Here is a 14,493-nt window from a genome sequence, read left to right on the forward strand (position 1 = left end):
GGTTATCTCCTAAAACCACTTATTTATATGTTTTTAAACAGTAAACACTGCTTTATTATTAACTTTATATTCGCATAAATACCAAAATACTTACATTTTTACACTAATATGAATTTATATACAAGTGAATTTCCACGAATTACCCACGCTGGCTACGGAGACTGCCAACGCGTTCAATTTGTATAACCTGGGTGTGCAGGAACAAATGTATAAGTGACCTAGACTTTGCATTCAAGGTGAGACGCAGCACCATGTATTTCAGACATTCACCGTCCTGAGAGGTTGGACTTAGAATGCTAGTAATACGCTCCGTGGTATGTTTTTATTCTATAAGTTAGCGAGTATGGGACAGCAAGCTAAAATGAAGACTAGCTTGTTAGCTCTTAGCTAGCCTTGTTTGTGGTTAGCTGGGCTGTCAAACTTTCAAGTCATGGCATGTCAGCCTGGTACTGCTGCTGCATGTAAATGCAAACATGTTAATTGCTAACGACCATTCACATCTAGTGTTTATTTTCAACCCAATTTCTAATTGTTTATCATCTGCATGTCAATAGCTAAGCCACTTTATAGCTGTTTATTATTGGTGCTCGCTGCTTGCAGTGATCTCCCACAACCTGGTGGTTAGTGCATTATCAGTGGGACAGTGCAGGTGCAGTTTCAGGAGCACCTTTCAGCTTGGGCTGCAACTGTCGATCGTTTAACATCGAAATCACCCAGCTATCTCTGATGTTTTGGTCTTCCCACTGTGAACATTAAACAGCAGCCTCCATGAACAACTTGAATGACCCCCCTAGATGGAACATCCAACCAGACCCCAGAGGAAGGGGGGCGGGGGGCGGCGATGGGAACCAATGGAACTATGCCCTGCTGGTCCCTATGCTTGGACTGGCTGCATTTCGTAAGTTACACAACGAGATGTTTCTGTCTGTAAGAGACTCTGTCTGAGGATGAGGTAACAGACAGAGGAGAACATTTGCGTCACCGTGCAATGTAAATTAAACCCATACATGCATCCAAACTGAGTTTGTGTGAGACCCACTCTTCCACCCATAATATTTGAATATTTATTCAGATTTCTTTAGTACTAACTATCTACTGGTGCAGTCAGTTGTCACCAATAACTTAATTAAACATGCTCTAAAACATAGGGTTTTACTAAGGTTATAAGGTATCAATTTTAGCCTACATAACACAGTTTCATCCAGAGCCTTTATTGTCTTCTTAAATGTTATGTGCTGGGCTTCAGGAGATTTCATTGTTTAAGCTGCCATGACAATGCAGGTTCAAGGTCAAGTCAACGATTCTGGTCAAAGTCAGTGAATATCTCCTCTACGGTCCGCTACCTGTCCATACTGTGTGTGCGCCGAAAAAAATATGGTGTTAAAACACAGTCTAGGGGCTCTGTTAAATGGTGTGTAAACAAAGGGGGCTCACCGTAGCTAGCAACATACCCATAGACAGAGCCTAGGCGAGAGGAGATATTCACAGATTTTGACAAGCTTTTTCCAGAATGGCTTCCTCCACCTTTTTAAATATCTTCTCTATCCTGCGTCTTATCTTTGACGGTGCCTTCAGGTTGGATCTGGACCAAGGAGTCTGAGAGGGAGATCCAGGCGGTCAAAGCTCAGTATGACAAAGATGTGTGTACTGTCAGAGGTGAGATGGAGGCCCGGTACAGGGACACACTGACAGAGAGGCGCAGGGCAGCCGCTACACTGGAGCTGGAGCTGGAGAAGGAGAGGCAGAGGGTCACAGGCTACAAGCAGGCCCTGGTCTCACAGAGCCAGCAGCTGATGGAGGAACGGAAACAGTTGCACCAGGTATACATATTTTATTGCTACCGACTTAACTGCTATTGTTATTGCTGTGCTAGTTTCCCTTTCAACCTGTAGTCCCTCCTGCATGTACCATACACTCTCTCAGCAGTCATGACAATCCTGTAAAGGTTCTGAAATTTCAAATCCTGGACTTGAAATGGTTTTGGAATAGTTTGGAAATAACACTCATTTTCACTAGTAGGTGAAACATAATGATTGGAATCCCAATACATGTCTATAGTTATGTGAAATAGTTTTGTGAATGACTATTGTTAGAAATCTAGTGCTGCTCAGCCTACAGCTATAAGTTTGCTAATTCGCAAGCATGCCTGGGAGGAGCGTGTTAAATAATTTCTTGCTTTTGAACAACAAATATAACCCATGGCTCCAAAGAGCCACATTGAGAGCCTCACTATTGAGCCATGTGATTTTGATACAGACCCTACCTACATTAAGTTACTTTAATAAGGTTATGGAAATTGGGTAAAATGTCATGGAAAATCTATTGAAAGTGTACTGATAAACTGATGTGTGGGAGTTCTTGTCTCAGGAGCGTGAGGCCTTGGAGGAAGAGAAGCTAAGGCTGGTGAAGTCTGGCGCTGCAGGAGCCGTGCTGCACCGCGCCCTGGAGCGAGAGGAGGACTGGTACCACCGAGCCACCGCCACGCTGAAGGAGCTGGAGGGGCAGCTGGTGGAGCGACAGAACTCCTACTGTTCCCTCATCCAACCCAGAGACCAGCGCCTGGAGCTGGAGAAGAACCTGCTCATTAAGGTGGTCAAAGAACCCATCGGGGCAGGGATGGACCTGGAGTCAGATCTGAAGGATATTTTTAAGAGAGACACGTACTGCGCCGACCTGCTCAATACGGACAAGAAGAAGAACGGCAGCCTCATGTGGGTGTACCTCAAGTACTGGCAGCTGCAGGTCACTGTCCAGAAACACAAGCGAGCCGAAGAAGCCATATTAGCAGGGGAAATCCAGCATCACGCAAAGTGACAAAAGAACAAACTCTAGCTGTTTTTTTTTCATTTGCTGAAAGTATGGGGATTGGAAAATGCATGTATTCTTTTTTCACTATTGTGTTATAATCGTTACTTGACAGGGATGCTGTGGAATCACACAAGATGGAGCCTCAACAAGATAATGTTCACCTTCTGAAAGATCCTCCCTTTATCCCGGAGCTAAAGGAAAAAAGGCATATTTTGTCAGGTTTCCAGCATGCTGAAACACAACAATACTTCAAGAAACCCCATTTAGGACTCATTAGCTTTAAATGAACCGAAAAAGCACTAAGATCCTTCAAGAGATATCCATATTGGATACACAACTGTTGTTCAATGCATCAAGATGTATTTTCTTCTCCATTTAGTCCACTGGTAAATCACGTCAGAACATTTGTGTCAATTTTACTCCCATTCTCTGAGTGCCATGAATAACTATGAGGTGCTTATATTGAATTTGTTGTTCCATCATCTTGGTACAGATTTAGGGCCTCTAATTACTGTTCCAAAAGTGATGTGATAATACACACGCATTCTCAAGAGGAGGAAAATCATGTTAAAATAAAAATGACTTTCTCTGAGAACAGTTAGGAATCCGCAAGGAATCATAAACACTTTGTTGATAATATATTATCCAGCTTTTTATGATATGGAAAAAGTCATGGCAGTCTTTCTGTGGAGTGTGTTGATACTGTGCGTTAGAATGTTAATGGCTTGTTGTGAGAGATATTTATTATGATACCTGTGGAACTGAATCTGTATCCAGCAAAACTTTTGTCCATAGCTTGGGGTTTCCCTCCACCTGTGACATCTACCTTTATGCTCTGATGTGTGCTGCCATTTATGATATGTGGTCTCAAGCCAATAGGATGTGTTTCAACCGTAATCACTGGTTGTACATTTATTTTTATGTTTCTCCAATGCAGTTGTTTTGGGAACTTTGAGCTACTGTATTAAGTAGACCGGACACTGAAGCTGCACATGCATATAAAGCATGCACCAGAGCACAAAGTAGTGCTCAGTACTTTAACAGTTTATCACAGTAGTGCAACAGAAATAGTCAAACGGCTCCCTTTCACTTCAACCCTGTGGCATTTCCGTAAGGTTACCCGTCCTCTCTGCACTGTTATGTCTCAATAAGTGCTGCATATAATGCCATGGATCCAAATGTACTAACCATTCAATGAAATCCTCCTAATAAATCTTTGGTCTTAGACCTTCATATCCAGACTGTTCTTGTTTTTCCCCCTAGAATCCCTTTTAGAATGGCCATTATTTACCAAGGCATGATACCAGCTTACTGATGGTTCCTTAACAGTGCTGTCATTCGACCACAGGGGGGTGCTGTGACCTTGGAATAGTGAATAGGAGGATGCTCACACTGATGGGACCATGTCTATTGTCCCACAGACCCATGTTCCCATAGCCCTATGTTCCCACATCAGAAAAGTGTGTGTGTGTGTGTCGGTCCCACTCCGACTGATGCATTACCTAACACTCATCTACAGTCCCAACCTTTACATTGTATGTAGGACTATATAATGTAACTCATTGTATTTTTTTTAAATAGGAACAGGAGGCACAATGAGTTTCCACACACTGTTTTATGAAACTTCGAAGAAAGTCTAATTTCTTCCTGGAACATTGTAGACAATCATCTTTAAGAGTAGTTTAAGCTGTGTTCATATCTACAATGAAGTATTTCCTACCAACACCTTTATACATATTAAAATGTCTTAATTCACTCAGGGGATAAAACAACTAGTGTCTTCTTAAATAAGGTAAAACTCCTCAAAAGAAGAATACAAGAGTTTGACATTATAAAGGAGTACATGAAAACAATCATTGTGCAGCTCATCATCTGGTGGCAACCTATTTCTAACAAGTCCCAGTTTAAAACTAAATGTGCTCATATGTCAAATACAATAACAGAGACTACGTTACATTTTCCAAACTACTATTTCAAATCCCCCTCCTCCCTCCTTGCTTCACTCTCTCCTCTGCACCCGATAGGAGGCTTCCCTCGGTGATGACATCAGGCTGGAGGCTCTGAAGTTGATTCTGATTGGCTTGCTGACATCCTGCTTTATAGCTGTCACTTCTTGTTTGCCCACACCATCAGTCCCCTTCACTGGTATGAAAGGCAGTCGCCCGCTTGCCTCTTGCTGCAGGTCCCCGTAGCCGGTGTTGGAGAAGGGCAGCTGGTACTCTGTCATGGCCATGCTGCTGCTGCTGCCCAGCCTCAGTGTCTGGCTGGGACTCCTCTGGACCATGAAGTGGACCACCTGTTGCTGCTTGTAACTCTCTCTGCGAACGCTGTCTGCCTCCGACAACTTTAGCCTGACAACACACACACATCACACACATAAGATGAATGTTTTCTTTTTATTATCCACTTTCTGTAACTGAAGTGGAGTGGTGGAGTGATCATCATCATACCACTTTCAAATTCATATAGCTTATAGACTTGCGGGTGAATCCACAATGAATAACTGAAGGATACACCTGAACTTCTTCACTGCTTTGGTTAGTTGCCTTATTGCATTACTGTTTTCCTATAACAGTCACAATCACATGGATGCTGGTCACACAACACTATACTGAGCACCATAGAAATACACATCTTAACAATGTTCCCATTATCACAATAGAAAACACAGCATGTTTTGCAGTGATCCACACAACTTGGGGGATTTCTTACAATGAATCAGAAGTGCAGTTAAATGAGAACAACTTACTTGTATTGTGGCCTCGTCTCAAGGACCAGGCTCACCCAACACGCTTCGTAGCTCTCCTTCTTCCACTGGTTGTCCTCCTGAAGATCAGAGTAGGAGTTCACCAGGTAGCAACCTCCTCTGCTCACACAATGCATGATGTTGGGATTGTGTCAAGTGTGTGATTGTCCAATATAAATGTTCTATGCTGAGAAGCTCCCACCCACCAAGACAAAAGTCTTACTTCGCCCGTGTCTGACTGGACTGAATAAAAAACTCCAGATGCAAGGAGCAATAGTCATGTGTGTGTGTGTTTGGTAATGTCTTAAATATCCAGTCTTGTTTCTATTTTTACTCTTCAGCATCAGTTATTAGTGAATGTAGTGAATGTTCTCACTTCAGGCATCCTTAAGGTTGGTTTTCATTTGAAAGGGACATTTAGTTCTTTCGATGACATGATGCGACCAGATAAACCCAGATAAATGTTACGAATGCAAAGCCCCCACATATTTCATTAATTAAACTTGTTTGTATTGCATCATGTACCTGGAGCTAAAGAGAGCCCACCTTGAAAATGTACTAGTTATCATGGAGTGCAACTTTGTGTACCGGTGGTTTGGGTTAAATCATGTGCATGTGAGTGTAATAATGTGTGTTTTGCCTCCAAAATAGGTATTCATATGTGTGTTGACAGAAATATTGAATGAACTAATCTGTTTGAATGACGTGAATGCAGTTCTTCATCCAATCAGGTCATAGAAAATACCACCCGACTCCTCAGATGTCTCTCACATAGACAACATGTCACAGATATGAAATGGCCGACAGTCCAAATTCAACTCCTTATCCCAAAACTGTGTCAGTCCCTTTGCCAAAATCGTTTTCAATCTGTGTGAAGGTCAGCCCATAGACATTTGATTTGTAAATCATGTACCTCTCTGTGAGTGTGTGAGAATGAGATCTTAGGTATCTCCCAAGTATCTTTATCCCAGTTATGATTCATAACTGAGAAAATATATCATAATTGTTATGATGGATGGATTGTAAACAAATGTGGCAGTTGCACTTGGAAATTCTTACTAGGACAGATGAACAAAATAAAAAAATAAAACTATGTGGACTTCTGAAAGTGTGACGAGTCCTGACAGTATCGTTTGACCTGGGGCAACATTCTTCCACTCTACATTTATTCGTGACCGTTTAACTACTCTGTCATCACTCCTCTAAACCTCATTTGACCTTCTCACAGAATATCACTTAGACCGTAGACTTGTCTCGCTATCACTGGCAACCCTAGTTTCATCAGGCCGTGAGGGTGAAACTGAATCAGAGAGTACATGACGGAGGCAGGATAGTGGACGATATACTGGACTCACCCCAGCAAAAACAGCCTGTTTCAGCAACACAAGAACTCGTATTACATGACCTCAGTTTAATGCCCAATCCTGACTAATAGGTGTCGCTGTGGCAACGTTGAACCAGAATCCACAAACAATAAACAAGCATCTCATCGTGTTCAGAATTGGCATTGCCAGTGAGTAATACCACAGCTAAGGTATTTAAAGTGGATTTAAATTTAATACGAAGGGTGATGAAAGTTGTCGTGTCAACAAAAAACAATGTGGCTGTATTGTGGAGTACAAGTACAAAATGAACTGAACTAAGACTTTTGTAACTTGTGCATTCACTGCCCTGTATGGTGAATAAAATAGATGCATGATGATGAGGATTTTTCAAATAATTAATTTATTGTCAAACATTCAAACATTATTGCTCATAGTCCAAAAATATGACTTGGCCTCAAATCAGGTGAAAACAAATAAACCATGATTTTTGGTTCCAGAAACCATAAAGTATTATTAAAGAGTTAAGTTTCCACTTATCTCTGGACTAATACTGGGCCAATAGTTATCAAGCAGTGTTGCTGATCAAACAATCGCTTTATGGAATTTGTTTGTGGAAACAAAACTGACACTTCCAACACCTTTATGTATATAAACGCCAAAATATGCTGCTTACGATATCACGTCACACGCAGCCTTAACATGCCAGTGTCATTAGCTGAACCAGTGAGGCCTCTTCCTGGCCCTCTCCACAATCCTCTTGTCTTTGTCCGGCTGGCTTGGTGTCTCTCCGTCGTAGAGGACCACAGTCTCCACAGCCGGGGCCCTCAGCGGCCCGCCCTCCACTCTGTTTATCTCCTGACGAATCAGAGCCGTCTCCCTGCACACCTTGACGTAACAGAAGCCACACATGGCGTGTTTCTGCTTCAAGTGGCCACACTCCAAACACGGCTCAATGTTGTTCTAAGAGAGGGAGAAAGAATGAGACAGAGTGGAGGCTGTGGGTCAAGCAATGCCACAACAACGCTGTCCCTAAAATTAATTCTGATTAATTGTGGCATTTTCTGTACTGCAACATAAAAAATGATATTAAGTTCTTGAACAACTTCAGTAGGTCTCAACTAAACCAAGTTCATGACCAAATGTAAGGATTGTTGTGATTGTTTTAGAGGAATACTGAAGTCTTCTTTCTGAACTCATCTGGGTACTAGGTTCTCATTAGATGAGGAGCAGAAATATTACAGAGGACTATAAAATGAGTCTTTCCCTGCTTTGAATATGAATTGAATAACATTGAGGTGTGTTACATGTCTTCTTTGTTGACTAAGGAATCTCTACAGTTCTTATGTCAATACCTTTAGTCGTAGTATCTAGAAAAAAAGCTAAGTTGGTAACTTATTGCTGACCTGTTGGTACAGCAGCATCCTTTCAACTTCTCTCTGAATAATCATATATATTTCCAAAGAGATGTCTTTGTTCTTGTTGAGTATTGTACATTTATTATTTTAAAGATGTCCATGCCAAAAACCAAATGCTATGATTTTAAATGCTCAGCTAATTGTGAGTCACAGCTTAAATCTCTGAACGTTGGCCAATCACTCCCAGTCAGTAGATAGGCAGCACTGTAAGTGAGATGACAAATTGTTTGAGTTGGACTTTGAGGGGGGGTCCAGGTTAGGACTTAAATGAGTGTACCTTGACTTTCAAGAGATAAGGTTCAGCTCTCCTCCTGGTGCGGTTGATCTCTATGGTACGTCTCTTCTTGGGTGCTGCCATCCACAGGATGCTGTCCAGGAGGCCGGGGGGCTGCTCGGGGCTCTGCTGCTCCTCAAGCTCATTCTGCTCCCCCAGCTGAGGCACCAGGCTAGGGCCATTCACTGCCAGAGCTGGAGCTACACACACGGAGAAAGAAAAACAACAACAACACTGCACTGTTAACTTCTTATCACTGCAACACAAGTCAATCAGCTCAATATGACCATAGAAAAGGATGCACATGTGGAGAGACAACTGAGGTAAGATGACAAACAACCATAGGTCGCACTGGCAGCGGTAGGCCGATGTTGAGAGTTTACACTGCGTGCGTGTGTGTGGGTGTGTGTGTGTGATTGAGACAGGGACAGAGCTTGTTGCCATCGTTAGCAGCATTAAGGTTAGCTCCCGTCCTGATCTCCCGTTAGTAAACTAACTCACCCAGGTGTGTGTCGAGTCCCGCCGCCTGCAGCAGTCTGCTCTCAATGCGCAGCAAAGAGCACCTGAGGCTGTGCACTAAAGCGCCGATATTCATCATTTCTCTGGTCAGCACGCTTCCTCTGCTCCCGACATGCCAAACAGCTACAGCTCACGGTCACACTGAGCCTCAGTACGTCATTAAACAGCGACAAAACGGGTTTCTTCTTCTGTTCAGTTTCCGCCCGACACGGCGACTTAAAAGCGTGTCACTGCCCTCTAGTGGTCAACTCTCTGAACTGCAACACTGGTGATAAGGAGAGAAAGATGGAATAGTATTATTGTAGCAGGGAGAAATGTGATCTTTGAAGATTTGTTTTTCTGGGAGACTTTTAACCATGAAACGTGATTTCACCAAATTAACCATAACGGGAATATACTCATTTAGGCAGAGAAAAGACATGTGAACATTTTAGACATGTTTTTCTTTCATTCATTTCCAGAGTATTGGTCCAACAAAACTGATAATTCAGAATGGTGAATCATCAATACAGTTAATAAGTCTAGCTTTTTATTTTCATTTTATAACATCTGCTACCTTATTTTCTCTGGACTATTTAAAAAAAGAGAGTCCTTTATCGAGATTGTGTGTAGTTTAGGATGCATAGATTGAGATGTTTTACTTTTTTACTTTCCTATACACTTATTACACTTGGTTTACTATTTATTTATTTACATTATTTGGTTTGTTGTATGGCAGTTTGCAGGGTAAATCATTGTGTTCATAGGTAGCAGGTTTAATCAATTTTTTCCATAGAGGGCAGTAGAGAGCTCTAAATTGATCTGCACGTCTCCGTCTCCAGTCGACACAGAGCAGAAGAAGAAGAACAAGATGGCGGAACGAGGCTACAGTTTCTCCCTCACCACATTTAGGTAAACTTTAATAAAACATTGTATTAAAATGTGAAAGGGGTACCTGAACGTACAGCCTGTAGAGACCGTTGTTGAATAACAGCCTGATAAAGTTCAAGCAAAGGTGTCTATATTGAGTAGAAGATAATGTTTTCGCAGCGGCTGTAGTTGATGCACTGTCATCGCCGGGTATCTAGTGTTAGCATGTTGGCTAACGGCTTTTAATGAAACAGTCGACTGCTTGTGGAATCGATAAAGATAAAATAAAAACTTGAGGAATTGTTTTTTTGTGAACCCATTACTAAATAAAACTACGTTGGTCAGTTTTACATGCTAATATATTAGAGACTAGCTTAGCTAAATTAGCTCAAATGAGTCAGTTGTTTTGGCTTTTGCTTTCAGTTTCTTCTTTGTTCATCGTTTTACGCTAAATCTGAGTAGTTTTAGTTTCTGCATATGGTTACGTTCCTTTTACTCCGTCTGAAAGTATAGTAATTCAGCATCACTTGTTTTTTCCTGCAGCCCGTCGGGCAAACTGGTCCAGATTGAGTATGCACTGGCAGCGGTAGCAGCCGGAGCCCCCTCAGTGGGCATCAAAGGTACGGGCTCCTTTAAAACTGGTGTTATTTGAATAGTGCTTTTTTTGTGGTGATGAAATGAGAAGCTTGGGATCATAAACCATGTCAATTTGATGCTAGTTTGTTATCAGAGAGGATGCAACAAAAGTATCTTTCTTGAAAATGAATTGCCAAAGGGTCAATTAACTCAGAAACACGTGACTTTAATGTGGAAAACGACAATTGTACAGGCTAGTCCGACTTCAATTGAATGAATGAATACTTTTATTTCGGTCATACCAATAGGGAACCAACACAACAATTTGTATGAATATGCAACTGACTTCAATAAGAAATGTACTCAACTTGTAATTCATAATTCCGTTTAATCGTAATCCATCATTATTCTAAATTTTTCCGCTTTTGTTTTTTTTATCACAATAGAGGTACTCAATTTCAACTTGTTGCCAAAATAATGAACTCCCAGAAATTCTAATTTATAACTTTACATCTTTGGAAAAATACACAATCCTCTTCAATTTCAAAAAGATGCGATTCACACTACTACTTCTGATTAGCATTCAAAATAAAAGACTGCACTCACTGTTCTGTACAGCATAACTGGATGCACCTCCATAAACTATCTTAATAGATAAAGTACCGGTAGCATATGTCCAGCAGGAGAATGTAACCATCTCTTTAGCCGCAATGATTGCACAGCGGCAGTTATGTTTGTCTGTAGGCAACAATGAAAACGCAACTGACAATTTAATATAAAATGCATCATGGCTTGCACTCTGCATCAATTGTTCCAAACGTATTATTCAATAAACCCAAAAATAGTTAAATACTTACAAATCTGACTCTCTGGCTGTGGAAAAAAAGCAAGCCAATTAATCCAGGCTGACTAATAGCACAGCTAGCCGATCCTTTCGTTCATGTACCTGTCGGTCTGAAACGCTTGTACAATGTTTGTCCTTTTTGCTGCTGTAAAACCGTCCAAGGCTGGCATAGGCCTCCCTCCTGCTATTCATTCTTTTATTTTCCTTTTTCAAATTAAAATCCAACTTGTTAAAATTCCTCAAGTCTGAAATATCTGCAAACAAAGGCACTGCTTATTTTTACGTAACTTACTAACTGCAACATTTCTCATCATAAAAGCTAAACTTTTTTTAAGTAATACGATTACATATACAAATCACAAGAATAAACAGTAATAATACAAATACAAGTTTTTTAAATAAACATATTTTATTTATTCGCTGCCTACCCAGACGGCATGTCTGGGTAGGCAGGTGTAATAAGCTGCTATAGTTTTCCTTTTCCGGCTGCAGTGCTTTTTAATGATAGTGAAGGATGATATTTTTCCAGACAAATCAATAAGGCGAACTAACAATCACTGGTACATCAGCCTCAGCAGCCAGTCCCCGGTATCCTCAAAATCTGTGCATGGCATTACATCGTTTAAGGTGGTTAGAAATTTATTTTATTAGGATCTGAACTAATTAAGATATTCTGCTTCTTTTTTTTTTAAGCTTCTAATGGAGTTGTCCTGGCAACAGAGAAGAAACAAAAGTCCATCCTGTATGATGAGCAGAGTGTCCATAAAGTGGAGCCCATCACAAAACACATAGGCATGGTCTACAGCGGCATGGGGCCTGACTACAGGTGAGGAGTTTGGCTGTGTTAAAAAGAGAACCTACATACATTGACAAACATTGACATTTGACAGTGACACACCACTCTCTTTGTGAATATGGATCATATCCATATCTTATGTGCATATGATTAAATTATTCAGGACTTTGTGCAAGTAGGGTAGAAGGAGTTGCCACCAGAGTTTAGATGACTAAACTAAACTTGACACGTACAGATGAATGAATTAATGAGTTGTGTTGTCCTTGCAGGGTTCTAGTGCGACGAGCCCGGAAGCTGGCACAACAGTACTTCCTGGTTTACCAGGAGCCAATCCCCACAGGCCAGCTTGTCCAGAGAGTCGCCTCTGTCATGCAGGAGTACACACAGTCTGGGTGGGTATACACAAAGACACATTTATAAATACACCGCCTGTGGACTCATCGCCTTATATTTCAGGGAATATTTAGTATTTAAATTCAATTTGTCTTGTTTTCTCCTTCAGTGGCGTGCGTCCGTTTGGCGTTTCATTGCTGATAGCTGGATGGGATGAAGACCAACCCTACCTGTTCCAGTCAGACCCCTCTGTAAGTTATATCACTCATTTGAGTATTTGTTGAATAACAATATTTGTCATGAAATACTTTGCTCTTTCCAGCCCAAAGTTTGAATAATTATTTTATTATAACAAACATTTGAAAGCAGACTAACCCTGCCTTGCTTCAGTAATAATTATACAAGCTGAATTTCTATTCATGTTTCTGACCTGCAGGGTGCATATTTTGCTTGGAAAGCTACGGCCATGGGAAAGAACTACGTTAACGGCAAAACATTCCTTGAAAAAAGGTAAGATTTCATAATTTAAAGGCATGGTTATTGTATTATGAATAGAATAGTGGATGAGCAAGAAGGATATTTGCTACACTGCAATTAAAGGTAAACTTTCGGAACCACATTTTGCATCAGGCCCAGGGTGTAGAACCACATTACTTTCATTCCTGTCCCTGCTTATTATATCATATTAGCACTTGCGGGCATCATTCATCATCATTGTTTGAGAAGTTTGAAAATTGACATAACTGTACACCACAAATGCACATATTTGAGGCGTCTGGTTATGTGGGTCCTCATAGCTCTTCAAGTTTTCAGGTTTGCTACATGACTGACTTGTTTTGTTCTCCAGGTATAACAATGATCTGGAATTGGAAGATGCCATCCACACAGCCATCTTGACATTGAAGGTAAGTTGATTGTTAACAAGATACAATCAAATCTGTATTCACTATTAATGTTTCTTCTTAGGCATTTACACTCTCTTCCCTTTTGTTTTTTAGGAGAGTTTTGAGGGTCAGATGACAGAGGAGAACATTGAGGTGGGGATCTGCAACGAGGCCGGCTTCAAAAGACTCACCCCAGCCGAGGTGAAAGACTACCTGGCAGCCATTGCGTGAACACCCCCTCCCTGATGACGGGGCTTTCAGGCCACATTTCAAGACGAAGACCTTACGGCACAGCAGCCAACAGCCTCATGACACATTTTTGTAAAGATAAGATTTTGGTCTCATTGTGTTTAAGACCAAACTGTTCCAGCTCAGAAAACATAAGAAGATGTCTGCCACAACATTATTATTTAGCTAATTGGCTTTGTTATCAAAAACATTCCCTGGTTCTGTGATATGTTGCTGTTGGCTACTGTGCACATGAAAAGGAATGTGGGCTCTGATAAGTGAAGTCTCAAGTCTTCCATTGAATCCTTCAGTTTTCTCATTTCTGTTGCAAAGACAATGCTGTCGGTTTACAACTCAAGCACTGTTTCTTAATGCATTTATTCAACATTCAGTTGCTTGTTAACATTGTGACAAATGGCTTCTGGTGCTTTAACAGCAACAAATTAAAATGTTAACAAGGTTAACAGTTATTAGGGACTAGAAAAGAGCTTTGGTCTCTTGGTGTGAATTATTTTATTCATCCTAAACATTGATATTTTCCCTAAATCATACTAGGAAGGAAGACAAGCAAACAGGAGCAAGCAAGGAGGATGCACTGGACAGATTTGAGATTTTACTGTCAGGATATAGTTGCCTGTACAGCAGTTTTACACAATGTACTTTTTTTTCAAGCTAGAAACAATTCTAGAGTTTGTATTTTCTCTTCTGGTATCTGTCCCTTATTCAAATAAAAGATGACGAGTTGATGTTGAGTCTGTGTTTTAAATGAATAAGCCTTGGTGGGGAAATGGCAGTCAGAAGTTATTTTACTGTTAAATGTGCAGACATGTCAGCTGTCAGTACATGGTTTGTGTACATAATGAGCGCGCGCTAGTGCACAGTTTGGATCACAGCGC

General features: G+C 41.0%; 4 protein-coding genes across 6 annotated transcripts; 2 read left to right on the plus strand and 2 right to left on the minus strand.

Moving 5' to 3' along the window:
- The first annotated feature begins 138 nt into the window (after window positions 1-138).
- Window positions 139-4,008, plus strand: LOC307259567 (coiled-coil domain-containing protein 127-like). 3 transcript variants are annotated; one of them, XM_080039505.1, is made up of 4 exons: window positions 139-236; window positions 761-898; window positions 1,576-1,820; window positions 2,368-4,008. In XM_080039505.1, the coding sequence occupies exons 2-4, from the start codon at window positions 769-771 to the stop codon at window positions 2,812-2,814; spliced, it is 822 nt and encodes a 273-aa protein (XP_079895631.1). In that variant the 5' UTR covers window positions 139-236; window positions 761-768; the 3' UTR covers window positions 2,815-4,008. The 3 variants fall into 3 exon arrangements, with proteins under 3 accessions (XP_079895631.1, XP_079895633.1, XP_079895632.1); XM_080039507.1 differs by having other exon boundaries at window positions 196-236; window positions 764-898; XM_080039506.1 differs by having other exon boundaries at window positions 203-314.
- Window positions 4,009-4,475: 467 nt separating this feature from the next.
- Window positions 4,476-5,746, minus strand: LOC307259956 (uncharacterized protein). Its single transcript, XM_080040051.1, has 2 exons — window positions 5,558-5,746; window positions 4,476-5,159 (listed from the first exon to the last, which is right to left on the minus strand). The coding sequence occupies exons 1-2, from the start codon at window positions 5,689-5,691 to the stop codon at window positions 4,808-4,810; spliced, it is 486 nt and encodes a 161-aa protein (XP_079896177.1). The 5' UTR covers window positions 5,692-5,746; the 3' UTR covers window positions 4,476-4,807.
- A 1,521-nt stretch (window positions 5,747-7,267) lies between these two features.
- mrpl32 (mitochondrial ribosomal protein L32) lies at window positions 7,268-9,221 on the minus strand. Its single transcript, XM_080040194.1, has 3 exons — window positions 9,070-9,221; window positions 8,572-8,768; window positions 7,268-7,839 (listed from the first exon to the last, which is right to left on the minus strand). Exons 1-3 carry the CDS (start codon window positions 9,164-9,166, stop codon window positions 7,591-7,593), a joined length of 543 nt encoding a protein of 180 aa, XP_079896320.1. The 5' UTR covers window positions 9,167-9,221; the 3' UTR covers window positions 7,268-7,590.
- A 703-nt stretch (window positions 9,222-9,924) lies between these two features.
- psma2a (proteasome 20S subunit alpha 2a) lies at window positions 9,925-14,343 on the plus strand. Its single transcript, XM_080040024.1, has 8 exons — window positions 9,925-9,978; window positions 10,480-10,556; window positions 12,050-12,182; window positions 12,422-12,544; window positions 12,655-12,736; window positions 12,922-12,995; window positions 13,333-13,390; window positions 13,484-14,343. The coding sequence occupies exons 1-8, from the start codon at window positions 9,938-9,940 to the stop codon at window positions 13,598-13,600; spliced, it is 705 nt and encodes a 234-aa protein (XP_079896150.1). The 5' UTR covers window positions 9,925-9,937; the 3' UTR covers window positions 13,601-14,343.
- The last annotated feature ends 150 nt before the right edge of the window (window positions 14,344-14,493 follow it).

The sequence above is a fragment of the Ammodytes marinus genome (genome assembly GCF_949987685.1).
Source record: "Ammodytes marinus genome assembly, chromosome: 13".
Classification (NCBI taxonomy): Eukaryota; Metazoa; Chordata; class Actinopteri; order Uranoscopiformes; family Ammodytidae; genus Ammodytes; species Ammodytes marinus.